The 22628-nt window shown below is 48.5% G+C and overlaps 2 protein-coding genes across 3 annotated transcripts in view; one reads left to right on the forward strand and one right to left on the reverse strand.

The window, feature by feature from the left end:
• Window positions 1–19685, reverse strand: part of ALDH16A1 (aldehyde dehydrogenase 16 family member A1) — a 680379-nt gene extending 660694 nt beyond the window's left edge. Inside the window, exon 1 of the mRNA XM_085616325.1 lies at window positions 19522–19685. Within this exon, the coding sequence (XP_085472451.1) occupies window positions 19522–19626 (105 nt within the window). The 5' untranslated portion in view covers window positions 19627–19685. The remainder of the gene's footprint in view (window positions 1–19521) is intronic.
• A 461-nt stretch (window positions 19686–20146) lies between these two features.
• The window catches only part of PIH1D1 (PIH1 domain containing 1), a 176519-nt gene continuing 174037 nt past the window's right edge, over window positions 20147–22628 (forward strand). The window contains exon 1 of one of the 2 annotated variants that reach the window (XM_085616326.1): window positions 20147–20260. The gene's annotated coding sequence lies outside the window, so the exon portion shown is untranslated. Of the gene's footprint in view, window positions 20261–20872; window positions 20894–22628 lie in introns of those variants that run through there. The other variant, XM_085616327.1, reaches the window with a different exon arrangement.

The raw sequence follows: 22628 nt of genomic DNA on the forward strand, positions 1-22628 counted from the left end.
TTGAAGGTGTACACAATTGGGCCTTATAAAATGAATCATGGTGAAGCTGAAGGGTACAAGAGCACTGTAATCCAATAAAATGGATAACTATGCAATCCCTAAACCAACGCTGCAGACGGAGGGTGATGGGGTAGGAGAGTCCTCCTTTGGGCTAATTAAAGATGTCAAAGTTAACCTGGAGCCCAAAATGGATGCTGTGACGGTGGAAGTCAACCTGATCGGGGCAGATCTCCACAAGCTAAGTGACAAGGTCTCAATGGCAGAGACGCACATATCCCAACTGCAGTTCACGGCGAAGTGGCAGGAGGCACAGGTGCACACTCCGACATAGCAGGCCTCGACCATGGCGGCAAAGCTGGAGGATCAGGAAGGAAGGGTGAGAAGGAACAACATTAGAGTGATGGGGGTCCCAGCGGGCCCCAGTGTTGACCTATTCGTGGAAGACCTTATCCTGAATACACTAAAGCCCAAAAGACAATCAAACTTCTTCTCAGTGGAAAGTGTGAACAGAGACCAGATACTGCGGCCCAAGCCAGGGGCCCCTCAACGCACAATAATAGCAAAAACAAAAATTTTAACTACTGTGACCGCGATCCAATCTTTCAAGCAGCACAATCGAAAGGTGACATACTACATGTGACTGCCCGGGTCTGTTTCTTCTCAGACTTCACATTACAAGTACAATGTCAACGGAGAAGCTTCAAAGCAGGTAAGAGAGAACAGAGAGAGAAATCTGGTATATGATGCACTTCTCGGTAAAACTCAGAAGAATCACAGAGGACAAAACTTGGCACTTTGCATCTCTGAAGGAAATTTAGGAGTGGCTGGAGGGGTGGCGTACAGTAAGCCGGAATAGACCAAAAGGACTGAGGCGGAGCCCCGGAGTAGAGATCAGAGACAGTTGAGTCACAGGTGGGGCATTCAACGCAGACCAATCCGTTGGATCAACTGGGGGCTCGTGGGGGCAAAGATAACTGATACATTGGGCCCCTCGGAAGGTAAAAGGGCTACACAGCGAAAGGATACCAATGGGGAGTTGTACACCGGGTGGAGATGATCGACCAGAACTGACAAATGGGAACTGTAAATGAAGAGCCAAGTCACCCGGTTTAGATATTACCAATCTCTGACATTTGGGAACTACACACAATTATTGTTTATTGACAGGGTTTGAAAGGTACAAATTAACTACTAATCGTCCTGTAGTGGCTGGGACACCCCTTACTGTTATTTAATGTTCTGGTATGGGCGACAGGCGCTCTGCGGGTTGGGTTGTTGGGGTACATAAAACCAATTTAGCAAGGTAGCAGGGTGGGGGGACAGAGTTGGGAAATGGTTTTACAATGTTTTTTGCTCACAAACGCAGTCTCCGGACACAGACCAGGTCAGAGGGGTGAGGGGCAAGGGCTGAAGCCATCTCTAACCAACATGTAGACAATAGGTGAGTAGGTGGCAGTAGATAAGCGATACTATGGCTGACCCACAAACACAAGGGCTGAAAGTGTGGTCCTGGAATTTTAATGGCCTTGATGGTAAAATTAAGCACTCAGTAGAAATGCACTTCATTAAAAAACACGCTCCAGACATTGTCCTACTACAGGAAACACATCTAAAATGCAACCAGTGGAAAGCGCTGGATAGGTTTGGCTATACGCTATTAGCGCATGCAGAATACACAACAGGCTCCAGGGGGTGTGGAGGTGTTGATACTATGCAAAAAGTTACTCCCCTTTGTGCCAAAGGGAACCCGGACAGACCTGCAAGGAAGATTTGTGGTGGTGGACGGCCGATGGGAGTGGCGGTCGCTCAATTCTGTATATGTCCCACCTAAGCTGCAGGTCTCAACACTGGATGAACTGGGCGCATTATTCATGGAACTCCCGGAGGGACAACTGATATTAGGGGGGGAGACATGAACAATGTGATCTTATCTGACATGCATGTCTTGGGGGGCATCCTCAGGAAGAAGGGTGGGAGCTCTGGGCGATATCACCATCCTAGTATTATGCAATATACGCATTTGTCGACAGCTCACAGAGGTTTCTCCAGACTGGACCACTTGATCACGCAGCTAAACAAAATTACCTCAGACATTTTGAGGGCGCATGCGGTATACTTGATCACTCCCTCCTAGATGCCCAGCTGACAGGTCATGTATTACCCCCAAGGATTGACCCCTGGCACTTAAAAGACACAAAGTTTAAGGACAATATAAGACTCGGAGCGGAACAGTTCTTCGTAGAAAATCTAGGGTCAGTGGGTCCAAGGGTAACGATCTGGGAGGTGTTTAAAACTGTAATCAGGCGTCATACCCAGGTCCATATAGGAGCATTGAAAAAGGAGAGGGCATTGCAATGCCACTCCTTTGAAAGTACCATATTGGAACTAGAAGACCAAGTGGGAAGGGGAGAGGGGGTTCCTACAGAGGTGAAACACAGATTAAGGCTGCATCAGAGGGAATTACGGGAGCTACTCGAAAATAGCGCCAGGGCACAGGCATTAGCCACTCAACATATTATAGGAAGTAGGAAACAAAGCCAATAAATTGCTAGTGTGCCTAGAGAAAAAAACAACAACAAATAAATGGGTTCCTGGGATGATAGATAGAGAGAGTGAGTTGACTCGAAACCGGGGCATAGATAGCAGAGGCATTTGCAACATACTACGAAGCACTGTAATCCGAATATGCGATGTTACATCGCATGCAGTACAACGCATGCAATTACAACGGTCGTTAAAATGACCGCGTTGTTACAACACATACCATTACAATGCAAGTCGTTTCTATGACTTGCTGTAGGGGGCGCGCTGGACTTAGGAATAGTATAATCAACTATTCCAACTCCAGCGTGTGCAACAGTAAGGAAGGTGTTGGAATAGTAAATTATACTATTGCTTAGTTTAGAGTGCCCGCTACAGCAAATCGTATAAACGACTTGCGGTGTAATGGTTAGCGTTGCAACAATGCGGTCGTTGTATCGACCACGTTGTAATCGCATGCGTTGTACCGCATGCGATGTAAAAGCTGCTTCCCCTGTAATCCTCCTCGACTGAGAACTCAGAAATAGACTGTAGCGATCTCCTGTATGATACAGACTTGCTGCAGAGGAGAGAGGTGCACTAGACGGTGACTTGACAGTGGAGATCAGCTCAGTAGCAAGGGCTCTACAGTCTGGAAAGGTGGCGGGCCAAATGGTCTGCCAGTAGAAATGTTCAGGTGCATGCTAGACAAAACGACACCGCACCTCCTGGAAATGTTTAACAATGCCAAATCCATAAGGATTCTACCTCCAGACCAGAGAACGGCAGTGATTGTGGTGTACCCAAAAGAAGGTAAGCCACCAGGGGAATGCAGGTCATAGTCCAATCTCCCTTCCCAACTATGAAGTGAAGGTGTTAACAGAGGCTTTGCCCATACGCCTGTGTACAGTAATCTCCTCCCTCATTCACCCAGACAAGTCTGGATTTATGCCACGCAGGGGGACCAGGCTTAACTAACGCAGATTATTCGGGATCCTACATATCACGGGGGTGAACTTTGCAGAGCCAGTGGCCCTCCTGTCTCTGGACACCAGGATGGCCCTTGATAGCGTAGAGTGGCCTTATTTATGGCTGTCCTGTGCCGCTTGGGATTCAGACCAAAATTTATTGGATAGGTAAAGCTGTTGTATGAGCAGCCACTGGCGCGGGCGAGAGTAAATGAGACGGTATACCGGGTGTTTACACTGCAGAAAAGGACGAGGCAGGGGTGCCCATTGTCCCCAATACTATTTGCACTGGCGCCATGGGTCCAACAAGACACTCTGATATGGGGCATCCCGGTGGGGGACGAGTGCATCTCACTGTATGCTGATGACATTTTGCTGTACGTAAGGAAGCCCAGGCAATCCATTGAAAGGATACTACAAATTTTCTGGATTTTTGGGGAGTAATCGGGATACCGAATAAATTGGGACAAATTCCTGTTGTTCCGTTAGCGGGCGATCTCCCAAGATTGACATCTAAGTGCAACGTCCCGTTTGAGTTAAAGGGGTTCAAATACTTAGGGATATATGTATCAAGGAACCCACAAGAGTTCTTTGAACCGACGCAACTTATAAAAGACGCCCAACATTGGCGGACGCTTCCACTCATCTTGATGGGCTGTGCGACCCTATTCAAGATGAGGACACTGCCCTGTATAATATAGGTCTTGCAAAAGACATCTGATCAGGTCCCACAACTTTTCTTTCAGAAACTAGAGGTCGAATTGCAAACCCTACTTTGGAGTGAAGGCCCGCTATACATAGCTCTACGTAAACTACAGAGAGGGGTATACTACGGGCGACTGGTAATTCCCGATGTCAAGCTATATTACTGGGCCTCTCAATTAGTTACTGTGAATGGGTGGGCATTCGGAGATTGAGGGAAACCAGCATAGAGAGTTGATAGAGCAGTCATGTGAGCAAGAGGCTACCTCCCTTCGCTTTACAACATGAGAGTGGAGAAAGGCGTCCCGACACACAAAAAAAAACAAAAAAAAAACACACCAGGTATAGGAGCATGGAGGACAGCCACGAAATACCTGGGCTGGGACGATAAACTAACGGCGATGACCCCGCTTTGGGATATTGATAAACTCACCAAAGTGGGTGAGGTGCGTAGCTTTAGTAAATGGGAGCTTCTTGGTTTGGGTACCTTAGGTGATGTTTGGAGAGGGCAGGCATCTGTCACGTTCGACACCCTGCAAAGGGAGTACGAGATGGGGACAGGTGAGTGGCTGAGATACATGCAGCTAGGACATGCAATACAAAACTAGATATGAGAGGGGGAGGAATTGGTGGAAGCATCTCCCTGGAAGACCGGCTAATAACTGACCCCCTAAAGGGGAAGGCAATATCGCTAATATGCATGAAGTTAGTAAATAATGCGCCAGATCCCCTAGTACCCTAAGAGAAGCATGGAAAAACAATGTGGGCCACATTGAAGATGATAAGTGGATAGACCCCATGCAGGGCCCTAGAGAAGTAGCGATACTTTCCTGATTCCACCTAATTTAATTAAAAATATTTCATTGACTATATTACCCCGGAACTCTACTAAACCGCTTAGGTCATGTGGGAAACGCACTGTGTCATCAGGGGTGCGGACAGGATGGAACCTTTTACCACTTGTGGGAATGTCCAGCAATATTAAACTATTGGAAGGCACTAGGGATGATTATGGCGGAGGTTTCTGGGGTGGAGGTTCCAGTAGAGCCAAAGTAGCACCTGCTATTGATCCCGGGAGACAAGGCCTGGCCTAAATTTACAAAGCTGTGGCTCACTCTGGCTGCAGTCGTGGCAAAGCGCAACATTGCACGTCTTGGGGCAGTTCCAACTCTGCCTAAAGTAGTAGACAGGGAAAACGACCTTGATTGGTACAGGTAAGCAGAGCATACAATTTATTTGAAAAGAGGATGCCAGAGCAAATGAGAAAAGATCTGGAGGAACAGGCAGGGCTATAGAGGGCTGTAACGGGGTAGAGGGTGTAGCGAATCTGTTGACTCTCCAAGTGGACTATTTATTACCTGAAAATGCTAAATGCAAAACAAGTTGAGTCAGAAGATGCGTTTACATTGTATTCTGTTATACAGTTTTTTGAATACACTGCTAAAAAGAAATTTAAAAAAAGGTTGGGTAGAAAGAGAGGAAGTACATGTACAAAGAGAATGGGGAGGTAGAGAGATGCGAGGTAAATAGGAGGGAGGTGAGGGGAAGTGTGAGAGGGGTAGATAAAAAAGTAGAGGGCTCTGTGAGGGATAAGAAGAGAGACCCAGACATAGGGAGAGAGCGGTTGTTATAACGAGTCAAAAGTGCAAAAAAAAACAACAAAAGAATATTTTATTAGGAGGACCGTGAGTGGTGTGGGCCTTTGAAAATGTCCACAACGCAGATTCCTTAAAACATCTCATTGTTTTCCTGCTCTGGCAGGCTGCAGAGTGAGGAAGGTGCCCAGTCATAGGGAGGTGAGGCGGGAAGCTTGAAAGCCCTTTACTGGCAGAGAGAAGAACATCAACCAACATTTTTGAGAACCTAATTAGAAATTCAGGTATTGTCTCATTGAAATATTACCAATATGTTTAGAAATGCCTTTGCAATCCTATTACAAACATCTTTAGGATCAAATCTTTTTATTATCATCAATGCAGAGATAAGCAAATCACATACACAGCAAGCCACCTACAAAGCTCTTTCAGGCCGGCCGCGTGGGTCAAGTACTTGTTGAGAGAAGCAAGATGATTTATTGTAAGCAGAGGATAGATTACACAGCTAGTCGCCAACAACCCAGACTGGGCCGGCCGCATATGGGGGATAGTGGGTGAGGAACATCCATGTTCCCTTTTGTGTTACACTGGTCAGGTGTGGATAGAAAGTCCATGACTAAGTTACAAACCTCTTTAAAGTGGTAGCCAGTGGCTCCTGCTTAAATGTGGCAGTACTCATTGAATGTACTGAAAGTATTATAAATGGTGTTTTGCACCGCTATGGATTGGGAATGAGTACACTTAGTTTGGTTCACTACTGAGCTATAAGACATAGGCAGCAGCGAGTATAGAGGCCTTGTGAATGGCGCCACGAAGGTGCCAAGGGTATGGAGGCTGTTTTTACTAGTAATGTATTCCAGCAAGAGGGCTCAAGGAGTGGCAACGGCTTTTGATATCTGCTGCGATGGGCAGGTCAAGGGTTCTAATAAAGGAAAAATAAACTTGACCCTAGAAATATTGGAGTCATTTAAAATTGGACATTAAGTGACTTTTCCAGACAGTGCTTAGCAAAATGAAGAGCTTTGCATGAAAAAAAATAGCCATCCTCTACTCACGCTACAGATTAACAGGTAGGCATCTCATGTATAGACGCAGTGACTGCATCACAAAAAATGAATGCACAACACTTGCATACCCCCAAAAAGTGCCACCAATAAGGCACATGGCCTCCCTCCTCTTTCTCGCTCTCTCACTCTTCCTTGTTATGCACAGGCACACAAAAGTCTCTACCTCTCACGCACCCTTTATCTCCTTACTTCTCATCCTTCTCTTTCACGGCGTCTAATATTTCGATCTCTATTCCACTCACTTCTGTATCTTTTTCTCCCCCACTGTGCCACACCTGTACTATCGCCCCATACACTACTTTCTCTTTTTAATTTTCGCTCTTCCAGTCTTTTGTTGCCTCTCTTACTCTTTCCATAGCTCTGTCTCTTTCCCGTCTTATCCCCATCTATCCCTCAGCTCAGCCCCTCTGCCTGCCTAGCTCTTCCCCTTCAGCGTTTCCTTTACTCTTTCTTTGCCCCATCACTTGTCAACTTCTCCCTCCTTCAATCTTCATCCAGGGAGTCCCAATATCCATGGCATGCAGGAACAAAGAACTCCGCAGGGGCCTGTGCAAGTGCATAGTATCTTTCAGGCAGGGATCAGGGCACTACAAAGACAGCCTCCTACAGGAAGGTGAGGGTGTCAAATGAACCACCGCACCACGGCTCCAGAGAGGCTGCTCAATCAATCAATCACGTGTTTGTTAAGCACTACTACTCACCCGTGAGGGTCTCAAGGCGCTGGGTAAGGGGGGTTTTGCAGGTTCCAGGTCATCAAGGAGGTGTTTGTTGAAGAGCCAGGTTTTGAGGTTTCTTGTGAAGATGGGGAGAGATGTTGTCTGTCTGAGGTGGAGCGGGAGGGCGTTCCAGGCTCAGGCCGCGAGGAAGGAGAACGAGAGGCCGCCTGATCTGGTCTTTCTGGGGCGGGGAACACGCGTAGGAGAGCTGGGCTGATCGTAGGGTCCTTTGGGGTGCGTGGAATTTGAGTCGGCTTTTCAGGTATGCTGGTCCGGTGTCGTGGAGGGCCTTGTAAGCGTGCGTGAGCATCTTGAAGGTGACTCTAGCTTCGATGGGAGTCAGTGGAGTGTGCGCAGGTGCTAGGAGATGTGGCAGTGGCTTGGCAGGTTGAGGACCAGTCTTGCGGCGGCGTTCTGGATGTTCTGTAGCTTGTGTGTGAGGTTTTTGTTTATTCCGGCGTAGAATGCGTTGCCATAGTGGAGTCTGCTGGTGACCAGGGCATGAGTGGCGGTCCTTCTGTGTTCGAGGGGGATCCATTAGAAGGTCTTGCGTAGGAGGCGGAGGGTGTGGAAGCAGGAGGACGAGACGGCGTTGATGTGGCGGTTCATTTTGAGTTCGGAGTCCAGGATGATTCCCAGGTTGCGTGCGTGGTCCGTGGGGGTGGGCGGACTTCCGAGGGTGGCGTGGGCCACCAGGTGTCGTTCCAGGCGTCGGGGTGTGGGCCCATGATGAGTACTTCTCTTTTGTTGGTATTTAGTTGAAGGCAGCTGTTTTTCATCCATTCGGCAACGGCTTCCATGCCTTTTCGAAAGTTGTGTCTGACGGTGTTGGATTTGTTAGATAGGGAGAGGATGAGTTGGGCGTTGTCTGCGTATGACACAATGTTGAGTCCGTACATTCTGACGATGGGGGCGAGCAGAGCCATGTAGACGATGAAGAGCGTAGGGCTGAGGGAGGACCCTGGGGGACTCCACAGGTGGTTGGTGTAGGGTCCAAGAGGAAAGGGGGTGGGGGGAGGGGGTGGGTAGTCTCACCCGCTGCATTCTGCTGGAGAGGAAGTAGCGGATCCAGTCGAGGGCCTTGTCTTGAATCCCTGAGTCGTGGAGTCTGCGTATTAGGGTGCAGTGAGAGACTGTGTCGAACGCCACTGAGAGGTCGAGGAGGATGAGGGCTGCCGTTTCTCCTTTGTCCAGTAGGGTGCAGATATCGTCTGTTGCGGCGAGGAGAGCGGGTTCCGTGCTCTGGTTTTTTCTGAAGCCGGATTGGGAGGAGTCGAGGATGTTGTGCTCTTCAATGAATGTGGCGAGTTGGCTGTTGATGGCTCTCTCAATGACTTTCGCTGGGAAGGGGAGCAGGGAGATGGGTCTGTAGTTTTTGAGGTCAGTGGGGTCCGCCGAGGGTTTCTTGAGGAGGGGGATGATCTTGGCGTCTTTCCAGTCGTCGGGGAACAATGCGGTTGCCAGTGAGCGGTTGATAGTGTTGCAGAGCATGGGTGCGATGGGGTTGGCGGCTCTGTTGAAAATGTGGTGGAGGCAGGGGTCCGTGGGGGCCCCGGAGTGGACTGCATTCATCGTCTTCAGTGTGTCTTCGGTGGTGAGGGCTGTCCAGTTGTCGATCGCTGGCTTCATGGTGTCGGGGATGGTTGGTGAGGGTTCAGTGTGTTGGTTGTCTTCATCGAAGTTGTCGTAGATGCTCTTGATTTTGTGGTGGAAAAAACGTGCTGAGTTTGTTGCAGAGGTCTTGTGAGGGTGGGATGTCGGTGGTCTCGCTGGTAGGTTGTGCTAACTCCTTGATGATGTTAAAGAGTTCTTTGCTGTTTGCGTGGGTGGGGATTCTGTCTTCGATCGCTTTTGTCCTCGTTTTTCTGATGGGTTGGTGGTGGACTTTGGTGGCGGCTCTGAAGTTGTTGTGGGCTTCTGTGGATTTGGTGTTCCTCCAATCCTTTTCAAGGCAAATGCGTCTGAACTCTCGAAGTTCGGTGGGAAACAATCTAGCTTTGTTCGCGTGGGTGGTGTTTTTCTTGAGGGGGTTAGGGTGTTGGCGCCGTCAGTGACCCATCTGTGCAGGGTTCGGGCTGCGGCGTTGGGGTTGTCGTTTTCCGCGACGGTATGGGTGGAGTTGCTGAGTGATGAGGTTAGCTGGTCGTCGGTGATTCTGGTCCAGTATCTTCGAGGGAGCAGGTACCTCGGGTCTGGATGGTGGATGTTCTGAAGGTGAAGTGGATGCATCGATGGTCGGTCCATGGCAGTTCGGAGGTGTGGCTGAAGGTGATGGAATTTCCTGTTGTGAAGAGGGGGTCGAGGGTGTGTCTTGCTGAGTGCATGAGGTCACGATCTGGCAGAGTCCAATGTTGTGGAGGTTGTACAGGAGGGATGTGGTGCTGGAGTCCAGATGGTTGTTGAGGTGGAAGTTGAGGTCTCCCAGCAGGGTGTAGTTGGTGGATGCGATGGCCTGCGGGGAGATGTTGTCCGTGATGGATTCGGCAAAGGTGCCCTGGGGGTCCAGGGGGGTCGGTAGATGAGGGTTCCTCGGAGGGTGGTGGTGGGGCTGGCCATTATCTTGAAGTGAAGGTGTTCCATCAGGTCTGTGGGCTCGTCGGAGAGTGTGCTCAGGTGGAGGGTGGATTTGTGGACGATGGCGATTCCTCCTCCCGGGTGGGTGGGGCGGTCCTTCCTGGAGATCTTGTATCCTTGGGGGATGGCGATGGCGATGTCCGGTCCAGAGGAGGTGTTGGTCCATGTTTCGGTGAGGAATGCTACGTCTGGGGTGGTGCTGTTGAGGAGGTCCCAGATTTCGGTGGCCCCAGATTTAGGTGGCGTGTTTATGGAGATGTGGGACGTTGAGGAGGATGCATTGCAGGGTCTTCGGTTCGGTTCTTGTGGGTGGGTTGCGCTGGGTCTGTGGTCTTGGTGGTGCTGCAGGTGTGCTGGCAGCAGTGACAGCTGAAGGGTCCGTGGGTGTCTGCTGGTGACGCTAGCTTGCAGTTGTTGCTGCAGCCTGGGTTGAGGGCGTGGAGTGCCGCCGGGTCGTAGCGTTGGCGGGGAGGAGATCCAGGGCTCCTGGCGCTGATCACACAGCGGCCGCCAGTAAGTAGGGGTCGGGGAGGGCTGGACAGCTGGGAAGCGGGAGCAGGATTGGTTGTGCGGGGGGGTGGAGGATGAATAAGGGGGGGAAAAGGAGGGGAAAAAATAAGGCAGAAAGCAGGAAAAGCACAGAAAGCAGAAAAGTGCAGAAACGATCAAAAAGGAGCGGACAGTGGAGCGAGACAAAGGAGAACAGAGGTCCACTGGACCACCAGGGAAATAAGGAAAAATGAGAAAATTAGAAAAGGCAGAAAAAGTGCAGAACAGAAAAAGACAGAGGGAGAAGCAATAAGTGAGTGAAAAAAAACAGAGAGGAGAGCGGAGCGAGGCAAAGGAGAACAGGGGTCCACTGGACCACCAGGGATGAGGCGCAGGTGATCCTGTGGGTGGGGGAGGGCCTCGAACACCAGCAACACTCAAGAGGGCTCGGGGAGGGCCTCACTCAATGGTGGAGCTGCGAGGGTGGGAGAGCAATTCCACTGATAATTAGTCAGTGGTCTTGCTCGCCTGTCCCCGTAGCGGCTGCCATTAAGTAGGGGTCGGGGAGGGCTGGACAGCTGGGAGGTGGGAGCGGGGAGGGGAGCAGGATTGGTCGCTGGTCGTGCTGGGAAGGGGGGGGGGGGGGAAGGGGCCAGCAGCGTCGGGGAAAACGGGAGGGACAGCCTCAGGACAACCTGCCCCTCCACCCCCAATGCCCTTTATGTGGAGACAGGTAGGGGAGACGTCAAATGTAGGACACTGCCGGCCTCCTACAGAGAAGTGAGGGGTGATAATTGCTCTTCCTCTCTGTTATCTATTGAGGCATTCCTTCCTATGTGCCCTCCTCTCACATAAGTCAATCTGCACTCATTTTGTGGCTGTAGCTGGCCCAGTATAGCAACACATGCTAAATGGCAGGCCCAGCAAGGGACAGGTATGGACAATGCCAACCCCCAGTGTGTCTGCTGCAGGCTTTTAGAGAGGGCGCTTTGCCCCCATAGAGCCACTGCCATAGCAATGCCAGAAAGCTCAGTTCATCACAAAACTGTTCAAAACAGCCATCATCCTACCACACAATTTTTTTGTTTGAAATAATCGACTCACGTACTAGCCCGTCACTCGCAGCCCAAATGCTTAGTTTACCAATCCGACCCTGGCTGTGGTGTGGCAGCATGTGGGACGCTCTGCAACGCTTGTGCCCAAAAGGTAATCTCACTGATTCGAATGCTCAGTGCTGCTCTGACAGTACTGAACATGCACCGGTCACATGAGACACAAAGTGACCAGGCTGTAAAGAACCATTCATCAGAGCCTAAAAAGAACAAACATTGGCAAAGCCAATAGATCTCAGCTATGGAAGAGCAATTGGCAATATGTTTTAACCATCTTGTACACCAGCGTGGTTGCTGATCAGTGTAGGAAGGTGGATATCTGACTATGGTTACCCCCAACTTTTTGCCTAGTGTCTTTTTCGACTTAGTTGGCCTGAGATCCTGCCATTCAGGGTCTCAGGCTGTCTGCTCTCTCTTTAAAATGGACTCCATGTACCCTAGGTACATTCCCAATTGGTAAGGATCACCTTATTGGACCCTGTACAGTGTACCCTAGGTACCCAGGGCATATGTGTACCCTAGGCCTCCCAGGGGTTGCAGCATGTATTATGCCACCCCTGGCCTGGTCTTCCAATCAGACACAACTGGCTGATCACTCAGCTGGGGCAAGGTCGTGTAATCACCCCTTGCTTAGATATAGTATACCTATATCTACCTTATATATAGACACATGTGTACCTATCAGCCACTCCTATGGCAGGCCTTAACAATCCTGGAGGCAGAGTGCTTGGTAACATGTGAGATGGTGCTCTAGCATGAGCTGAGCCTGTCTGCAGCTTTCGGAACCATGTCCTTATAGCTGTTCTATGATATAGCCTACCATATACTCTTAAAGTGCCTTATAATCTTAAACGGTTATGGTAACTATGGTTTGGCTTTATCAAAACATGTCGTGTAAGGTGTCTAACACTTTGGAATAATACCCCCATACCATTTCTGGTGATGAGGATATTATTCCTCCCTTCTAGAGGGAGAGACATGTTAAAATCCTACTTTGCTGTTAGCCTCTGACCAAAGCCTCAGCATCACAAAATGGATGCTGCTGCCACAGACACAAGTCTGACCTCCTGCTGCTGGGAGTGATCCCGGCCAGGGAGGCTTGGACAATAGGTTTCCTGCTTGGGGAGGTGCTAGCACCTCCCCAGACAGACTTTAGTGTATTGGGGCAGGGAGGGCTGAAAGGAATGAGACATGCCTGGGGCACACAAGGTGTCCCATGCATAGTCCAGTTCAAACCGGTGCTGGGGCACACCAGCCCCAGTCCTGGCGCGAAACTGGACAAAGGGAAGGGGGTGTAACCACCCCCCTCCCAGGTCCCACCCATAAGGCGTGACCTAGCAGGTAACCCAGCCCCCCAGATTAGTATAAGAGTGGTAGCTGGGCCCCAGGAGATTAGATTATCCTGAACCTGCAACTTGAACAGAAACTCTGGACCTTCGACATTCGACGAAAGAAGAAGACTGAAGAATCTCCCTTGTGGCCAAGGAGTGGCTACCCTGTGCAAACAGGCACCATCAAGAGACTACCCTTTGCTTTGCTGAAGTTCTACGAGGGACCGACTGCAGAGCCCGACCAGAGCCTTGACTTCCAGACTTGTCCGACCCTGATCCACATCCACAGCCGAGCTGAGATCCGCGGAGGCGACGAGAGACGTGGGACCGGCTACCTGGGAAAAGTGGCTAGTATCTTCAAGTGCAGCTTCTGAGGCACCCTCGAAGTTGTGCACCGGGGGATTGAGAAGCCCCAACCCCAAGCACCATCTGCACCGAAGATCAGCCCCCCACACTCCACGAGTCCTGCATGGGGCCCTTCTGCATTTTCCTGCTTGCCGCGTCTGTCCGGTTGCTTGCCCGCTGGCTAGTGGCCTTTGAGACGACGCACCCTGAAATCTTCAGCGCTGGTTTGGCTCCTCCAGACTGGCTCGGCTCCTCCAGACTGGCTCCCGCTTCTCTGCAAAAGAGAAGCACCACAGACCTTCCTGGTCTGCACCAGAAGCAAGTCCTCCGTTCTTCGTGGGTTCCGCTTGCCAAGGCTTGGTGAGTCCTAGTCCAACTTCGACGCCGCCGACAGCAAGTGCCTTCGTGGGACAGCTCGCCTCCTGGTCCTGGTTGTCCTCGACGTTCCCTGGTCCTCGTGGCTGCAGCGACAAGCTTCACCTTCACCTGCAATCTTCACGACATCGCCTGGTTCCTTCCTGGTTCCACGTGGTCACTGGCTAGTGACCTTGACTCTGTCCCTTCTGCTTGCAGGTCTCCTCTCTTCTTGATCCCAGCCTTGGGATCCAACGGACACTCTTCACTGACTGCCTGTCAGCAACTTTCCTTCAGGCATCCATAGAAGTCCACGACGAAACCCGACGCAAGTTCACACCTATGCACCCGCAGCCTGTGGGCTAGGTAACTTGGGTACTTCGGTGCTCACAAGGGTATTGACTATCCTAGGGTCTAGTTTCCGAGTCTCGACTTTCTAGCTATACCAGAAGTGTCCTAAAACTGTTAATTTCTAACTGCTAGTAATTCTATTGACTTTTACGCATTACGCGTGAGTGTTTCCACTCTGCACCTGAATCCCGTGGGCCTCCCACTTCCTAACTGTTGCTAGTGTAGTGTAGCCCCAGCGATTCCCTAGGCCTATCCTAGTTCCGTGACAGTGGTCCTTATACCACTTACTTAGTATATGGTTTGCGTGGCCCCTAGGGCCTAACTGTATTACTTACCTGTGTGACTTAATGTATGCTTAAATAAGACTGTGTTGTACTTACCTCGAATCTCATAAAGAGTGCCGAGGGTTTGACTAGAATAAATACACTTTATTTTATATATATATATATCTGTTGTGGTGTCCTTTCATTTGGTATTCAAGGGATTATATATGGTATCACAGCTGGCTTCACATGCCATTCAGAGTTTAGCCTAAGACTGCTCTTGCCACCACTAGGATAGCTGGTCTATCAGGTTGACTTTACAACCAATCACCATAAGGGTTGTTTGGACTGATATAAGGTGTACACTAGAACTAGTGACATCATACATCAGGCCAACTTCTCACAATCAGCATGGCTAAAAGTTTTTTTTTTTTTAACCATTTTATTGGGTTTTCCATTTCGCACATTATGTTCAACAACAACATCATATACGAGTTACCAACAGTGAATTTCATTACAACTCTGAAATGTGATCGTTTTGTTTTTTGTTCGTGTTTGGGTGGGTTGTCTATTGTATGGTCTGGGTGGAGATGTGTTGGGTCAGCATGTGCTGCCTTTAGTTCAAAGGCTCAATCATTGGTCTCGTCTTCTGTGGGTACGTGATGTAGGTACGATTACCCAACTGGGGATCAAACTGGGGGTGGGTGGCTGGGAGAAGAATGTGGTGGGGTGGGCGTCTGTGTGTCTTTCTTTATGTGGACTGGATGCAAGTTTGTTATTGTGGTGCTGAAAATGTGCACCTCTTCATGGGGGGGGGGTGGGGGGGAGTCCGTGTGGGAAAGGTTGGGGGGGGGTGGGAAGGAGGTGGGTGACACTCGTTTGTGTTTATGGTTGAGAGGGCTGGGTCCGATGGTCCTATTGCTGTAGGTGATTTCCCCAGTGATTGAGCTGGTTTCTTTTTTCCATTTGAAGGAGTTTTGCCCACTCGATGGAGATGTGGCGGCGCCGCATCTCGCCTGCCTCCTCAAGTCTGATCACGTATTCTTCTGCTGTACCTCATTTAATTACTGCGCCTCTCCAGGCCTCTAGCGGAGGCCCTGTAGGCATGCACCAATGCATTGTGATGCATGCTTTGCCAGGAGGAGAGTCAGTGATACAAACCTTTTTTCCACCTTTCTGTCTTTCCTACGACGGGAGATTCCTGATGCGCTGGCTTCCCACCTGTTGATACCAGTGAGACCTGTGATTTATTTTATTACGTTGTGTATTTCCGCTTAGTAGGGTTGCAGGGTGGGGCAGTTCCAGAACATATGATGGTATGTGGCGTTGGGGAGGTGGCAACGTGGGCATTGGAATTGTGTCCAGGATAAAAACATTGGAGCTTCGCAGGTGTCAAATATACTCGGTGTAGTACGTTAACTTGTAGGTTTTTAAAACACGGGTTACACAACACTTTCTTGGGATGTTCTAATGCGATTTGCCATTCTTTGTTATCCAATGCACGACCAAATTCCTCCTCCCATTTCAGCCTGAGTTGAGTGAGTGGCATGGCAGTGAGCTCTCGAATAGCCCTATAGATCCATATGATGAGGTGGCGCCGAGTACCCATGGTCGGAATCGTGTGAAGTGTTGGGTGTGTTGCGGGTTCCCCCTGACAGATTCCAGGTCTGTTTGCAGTCTGAGACGATTGGTCTATGTAGGAGAAATTGTCCGTCTGGGAGCCCACTCTCCTCCAGCAGCACGGCTAAAAGTTAGTAGCGTAGAGGATAATCTCGTAGAGTGGAATGGCCAAGAGTGTTGTAAAGGGCAGTTGTGTAGAGTACACTGGCTTGGAGTGCAGTGCTCAAGAGTAGCTGGGCATAGAGTGGAGTGGCAGAGTGGAGTGGCAGAGTGGAGTGGCAGAGTGGAGTGGCGCAGAGTGGAGTGGAATGCAGTGAAAGAGTAGAGCAGCGCAGAGTGCCACAGAGTGCAGTGGTGCATAGTAGATTGTTTCAGAGTAGAGTGAAGTGGCGTACAGTGGAGTGATGCAGGGTAGAGTGCAGTTGAGCAGAGTGGCGTGGAGTGTAATGGCGTACAAAAAAGTGGTGTAGAGTGCAGTTGCACAGAGTGCAGTGGTGCAGAGTAGATTAGAGTAGCATACAGTGGATTTGCGTAGAGTGCAGGACCATAAGGGTAAGTGTTACAGAGTAAAGTGCAATGGCGTACAGTCTATTGGCATAGAGTACAGTGGTGTAAAGTGGAGTTGTGCAGAGTAAATTTGTGTGACCTAGACTAGAGTGGTGTAGAGTGCAGTGTACATTGGCATAGATTAGAGTAGTACACGGTAGAGTAGAGAGGCGTAGAGTGCAGTGGAGGGGAGTGGTGCAGATTGCAGTGGCATAGAGTGGAGTTGCGCAGAGTATTGTGGTATAAAGTGATGCAGAGCGCCGTGGTGTGCTGTAAAGTGGTGTGGTGCAGAGTAGAGTGCAGTGGTGCGGAGTGGAGTATGCATGTTGTGGTAGCACGCTGCCAATACAGACAACATATTTTCAATTGAAATGACCATTACATTTTAACAAACACAGTTTTACTAATAAAACTATACTGTGCACAAACAAAAATGTGTGGAAATTGTGTTACCAAGTGTAATAATTTGTTTTGATCATATTAAAGTATTTGTTTCCAACACACTCCAGAAATTACAAAAAATATGCTTAATTTGCGTTTCCAATGCTGATATATTGTAAACTACTTACATAGTTCATTTAAATGCTGTCATGTATGAATAAGCCTCTTTCCTACCCCCTGCAACCAGCAAGTTTGGCACATAAATCCTCTCACTTCGAAGTCAGAGAAAAATGTAAACAATCGCCCTCAGAAGACAGCGCCTGACATTTGACCTCGGTCTTTGAATGCACAGCAAATGTGACGAGATAAGAGCAAGATTTACAGGCCTGTTACAGAAATGGAGCACTCAGAAGGATACTGTAAATAGGTTTTGGGCAAGGGAAGGTACGAACTAAAGTGGGGAGAGGAGTTGACCAAACAGCTAGGGCGGTCGACTTCGAATCTGGGGAACTGGGTTTGAGTCTCTGCAATAACGCTGAACATCCTGTGATTCTAGGCAAATCACTTAATCTCCCCGTACCTAACAAAAATGAATGTGTCCTAATGTAATGCAACTGGTGCCATTTAAAGCGCTCTGATACGCGATACCTTTGGGTCAAGTTTGCGCTATAAAAAACTCCATAAAATAAAAATAAAAAAAATAAAGTCAAGAAATGGAAAACAAAAATGTCTGTGTTAGAAACCACAATGCCAATGGCAAGCAAGGGGCAAAAAGCATTCCTCAATCAACTTTCTGAATGTCCTCAAGATGTCTTTAGCAAACTAGACAGGTGCGCTGTCTGGTAGGCTGCGACCTAAAAGCTATTATCCAAAATGTGCATTATTTCTGAAGCTCAAATTTGGCCAACGTTATAGAATTTGTAAAATTAGTTTATCAGACCTAAAGTGGATAGCTGCAGAAGTCTGTTGCTTGGGCCATTTTCAATTACTAGTCTCTGTGTGCAGCCACAAGTAGTACCGGTTTATAAAACTCTCAAAGACATTCCATGTGTTATGATCTTTGGAAGGACTACAAAATCACTCCATTAACGAGTAACCTACTGCCAACCAGCAGATTAAGAGCATGCGTTTTAAATTAGTTATACTCTAATAAACCAAATCGTGTATCTCATGTTCTGCCATTGCCTTTGTTCCGAATACCTTTTGGTTGCCTTTTTGCCCATCATTGAAACGAGCATAGTTGTGAAATGAGGCATATGTACATTTTATTTAAAGAGTAATCCTAAATGCATCCTCTTGAGATCACCCTCATTGAGACCGTGACGAATGAGACTTGGCCTGTGACACACTTTCAGTAAGTACTGTGTTTGCAGCCAACAACGAAATAAAAAGGTAAAGTAAAAAGGCTCAATCTGCCATGTGCTAGCTAGTTCTTTAAAAAGCCAGTACTGGCAAAAAGCACCATACATTATGGGACAAGAGGTAATTTTAGCTACCCATCATAGTCCGACTCTAGCCTTGCTACTACGTAATGCTGTTGCAAAGCAAAAGCCCATTCCTTTAAATGCAGTGCAAAGAGTTGTGCATGTTCCAACTGTCGCATACGCACTGTAGCTGTTTAAGTCCGTTTCTAGAACCTCATATTTCACATATGGGGACTTTTAAAACTTGTCATTACTTGGACGTAGCTGCTTTGCTGTGCTACCAGAAAATGTCACACATAATGCAATGAAGTAATACACAAAATATTAGACATAACCAATCTGAATACTTGGCAGGAATGTTTGTCCAGACATATATGTTGTATAAATGTACCTTGTGTGTGATGTCTATGAGATCATGTTGAATCTTGGTATGCGGTGTATTTTCTTCGGTTACTTTGAAGAGCTCAAAAGGGATCTGGCTGAGCTGGTATTAACATGCATCATGGTGATTCACCAAAGTTTACATCAAGGCGTGGACGTGCTCTGCCTTAACAGTGGACAAGAATTGTGAAGCCGTTGGGCCCTCTTTAATATGTCTACAGCTGGGTTAAGAAGAAAAAAACCTTAATAGTGCCAGAGCCGACACTATAACACAGTCGCCTTAGCCACTGCTGCACGGAAGGGGTGGTGCTCAGTCAATTTCATTCTCACCAATCGGAGGAGAGCAGAATGTGGCAATAGTGATTTCATTATGAGCGGAGCCCTGCAGCAGCCCAAGACACCAGTCGCACGCATCACATGTCTGTCACTCCAACCCAGTTAAGGTCTCAAAGTCGCTGTAAATGGAGCGGAAAACAAAGTACAATGTAGCATTGCAAATTCTGTGCAGTGCTGTGTTTAAAAATAGGACAACAAAAACGGAAAAAAATACATTTTACACTGCAGACTGTGTGAAGTTAGCTACCCGTGTACTGGGGGTCTTACTATTCTGTTGTCCGTGTCTATCTGCATGCACTGTGCAGAAAGACAGCTGGGCATGTATGGTCAGGACTAACTTGCTCACTAGGGCTGTTACCTGTGCTTCTACTGACTGTGCTGAGCAGGATCAGGCTATCTATTTTCTCCGTTCTTTCTGCGTTACCTGTTACTGCTGCGCCCCTTACCTGCGCTGGGGCTGCTGCCTCCGGGGCAGGACCATACTCCATTGAGTCGTAGATGTCCCGGGCAGTGAAACTCGCTCCGCTCAGAACTCCAGTGCTGGCGGCCATGGTAGCAGTCCAACTCTGCCTTGTGAATGAAACTGACCAGGAGTCCAGGACACTTGTCTTTCTTCTGTTTCCACTGAGCTGTCATTCTGTCTCAGTGGGAGGGGAATACGAGAGCTGCAGCGTTGAGCGGCGAGAAAGCCCAAACGAAAAACTGGATTCCTACTTTGAGAAGCTGTTAGGTCTCTTTAATAGTGTGTATAAACGAAACATTTAAACGTACACAATATTTTAGAATCATTTCTTATCTTTGATACTGTCGTCACAGCCTAGGCTCTAAAAAAAATGGATGAAATAAAAAACAAATCCGTACTAATTCCATTAAAGGGGTGCTCGATAGTTAAGGTACATTTAGTAAGTATTAATTAGTTCGCTTGCAATAACGGAACTCGTTATTTCTATTTGTGCTGTCTTTTGATCGTTGGTGACATGATGTTGTATTCAATTTGGATTCTTTTAATATGGCCGCCACAAACACACTGGCTCAACCGTTCATCGTATTGAGATTCTCATCGCTTTCCCTTTTCTTTTCACTTACTTAGACATTTGATGTCTCTTTTCTATGTTGGTTCCCGTTGCCAGGTGAAGGCCTGGCCGTCGAGAGAAGCTCTTGTGAGAGTGAAACCGGGATTGTCAGGTGAGGCCAGGAGTAGGGTCTGCGAGACTTCCTTCTCTCCAGCTCTCGAATATTGATGATTAGACCTGTAAAGTGTGAGATTTGCGGGATTCAGAGCCTGAAATCAAACGTTTACAATAGAAAAGATACTCACATAGTACTAAGCGGACCTTTATTCATTTTAAAAGTTTTATATTGCGCGAACATGAGCCCTACGGGGGTATCTGAGCCCTTTACAATTTAGTGATCATGAAAGGTACAGGAAGTAGTAACAATAAACCAACAGATCAAAATACAATCATAACAGTCAAATAGGAAACCAGGGTGAGGAGAGCATAGCCTAGAGTGCCAGGGAATCCGAGTTCCTAGGGCAGAAATGTGTTCATCAGTAGCACTTTAACTTCCTTTTTAGGGTTTGCAGATCTAGCGCTGGAGCGCTCATCGCTCTGCGAGGCTTATTGTGATCGAGGAGATTTCAGAAGGGGACTTGAAGCCCTGCCCATCAATCTTATTGGCTGGTGTCATCGTTTATGTTAAACGCTGTGTTGTGACTGAGAATGAGGCTTGTTCGTTACCGCCCTGTCTTCTTCTTCGACGACCCATCCGGAGCGGATTTTTTACTTGCGGCGTTATACAGTCTTCTTCAATTACTCTGTGAGCACTCTTTTCCTCATTCGCGCGCGTTCCGCTGACTTTAGTGGCCGCGCTAGGTTTATTTATTTAATTGATTTGGAGCGCGGTCCGCTTACTTTAGCGGCCGCGCTTGTTCACAAAGAAGCGAGAGCAGAACACCCTGATTAAAAACACTGGGCTGCAAGGCTTATTTTTAAAATGATGACCGAGAGGTACCAATCAATAACTTCGGCAGAAGGTACATGTTAATAAAAACAATAAGTCTTTAATTTGATTATTATCCAGCAGACTGTGCAGCGAGCTTCTTCGTTGCCACAACAAATGCCTGCACTTGGCCTGCTCCGAGCACTGCTGCCTGGTCAGAGCAGCCCGAGCCGCGGCGATCGTTTTTTATTTATTTTATTTTATGCGTTTTTATATAGCGCGGACTTTACCCGAAGGTGTCGGAGCGCTTCACAATAGGAACAGTAATGATACATGAGGAGAAAATTACAAGTGAGCATGTTACAAAAGCAAACGTTGCGTTACATGAGGCAATAGTGACAATTGTGCATGTATCAAGAGCAAACAAAATACAAGAGGTAGCAAACGATACGTTGCAAGAGGAAAAAGTGACGTGTGCATGTTACAAAAAGCGTGTAAAGTACAAGTAGAGGTATAATACTGCAATAAATGGCAGACACTCAAAACACAAGAACAAACGTTACATTACATGAGGCAATGGTGGCAATTGTGCATGTATCAAAAGCAAACAAAATACAAGAGGTAGCAAACGATACGTTATAAGAGGAAAAGTGACGTGTGCATGGGATAGGAATTAAGGACATAGGGGGAGATGGGTGAGGAGCGAGGCGGTGGGGCGGAAGGAGAGGGGAGGAATGTGTGGAGTCATAGGAATGAAGAAGGTTTGGGAGGAAAAGAGGGGAGGGGGTTGGAGAGGTCCAGTCAGCTAGGTGAAGTGGCTGTGAGGGAACGGGCATCTGGCAGAGTGAGGGGGGTTGGGAGATAGGGAAGTTGAAGAAAGGAAGTGGTTCTACTAGGCCCGAGGGACGGAAAGGGAAAGGGTTACCAAGGGGGTTAGCACAGCATTGCTGGAGGAGTGGGGGGAAGGAGAGAGATGCAATGGGTTTGTGGAGAAATCGGGGTACATAGCGACGGGAGGAGGGGGTAGAGAAGAGGAGGGAATAAGGGGAACATAAGGAAAGTTAACTAGGGGAAAAGGTTGGAGGACAGGTGGACAAAAAGGGGGGTGGCAGGTAGGGATAGGGGGGAGGAGATGAGATTGGAGTACCGGGACGGTGCAGATTGGACGAGGAGCATATTAGCTAGAGGTAAGGCTGAAGTGATGAAGGGGGGGGGCATACTGTGAGGGGGGAAGAATGGGAGAGGAGGGCACAGGGGAGGGGGGGGAAGAGGGTCGACCTGTGCCTCCTGAGGGTGCAGCCTATTGGAGTGTAGGGGGATCAGGGGAGGAGAAAGGGAGTAATGGGTGGAGCTAGATGAAGAGTCAAGGGATAGCCCGGTCGCAGGGGAGGGAAGTAGGGCAGGGAAGAGGTGGTCAAAGAGAGAGAGACTTTGGCTTGGATCATGACAGTACCGTTGTAATAGAGTGAGATAGTGAGGGAGCCGTTGAAACACGCAGAGGGGGACATTTTTAGCTGTTTCCCATGAGGGACAGAGGAGGAGGAGGTGACGTTAAGGGAATTATATAAGCTGGTGGACCAAGAGGGGATGTCGTGAGTGAAAAAAATGAAAT

The sequence above is a fragment of the Triturus cristatus genome, chromosome 7 (assembly GCF_964204655.1).
Source record: "Triturus cristatus chromosome 7, aTriCri1.1, whole genome shotgun sequence".
In the NCBI taxonomy this organism is placed as follows: Eukaryota; Metazoa; Chordata; class Amphibia; order Caudata; family Salamandridae; genus Triturus; species Triturus cristatus.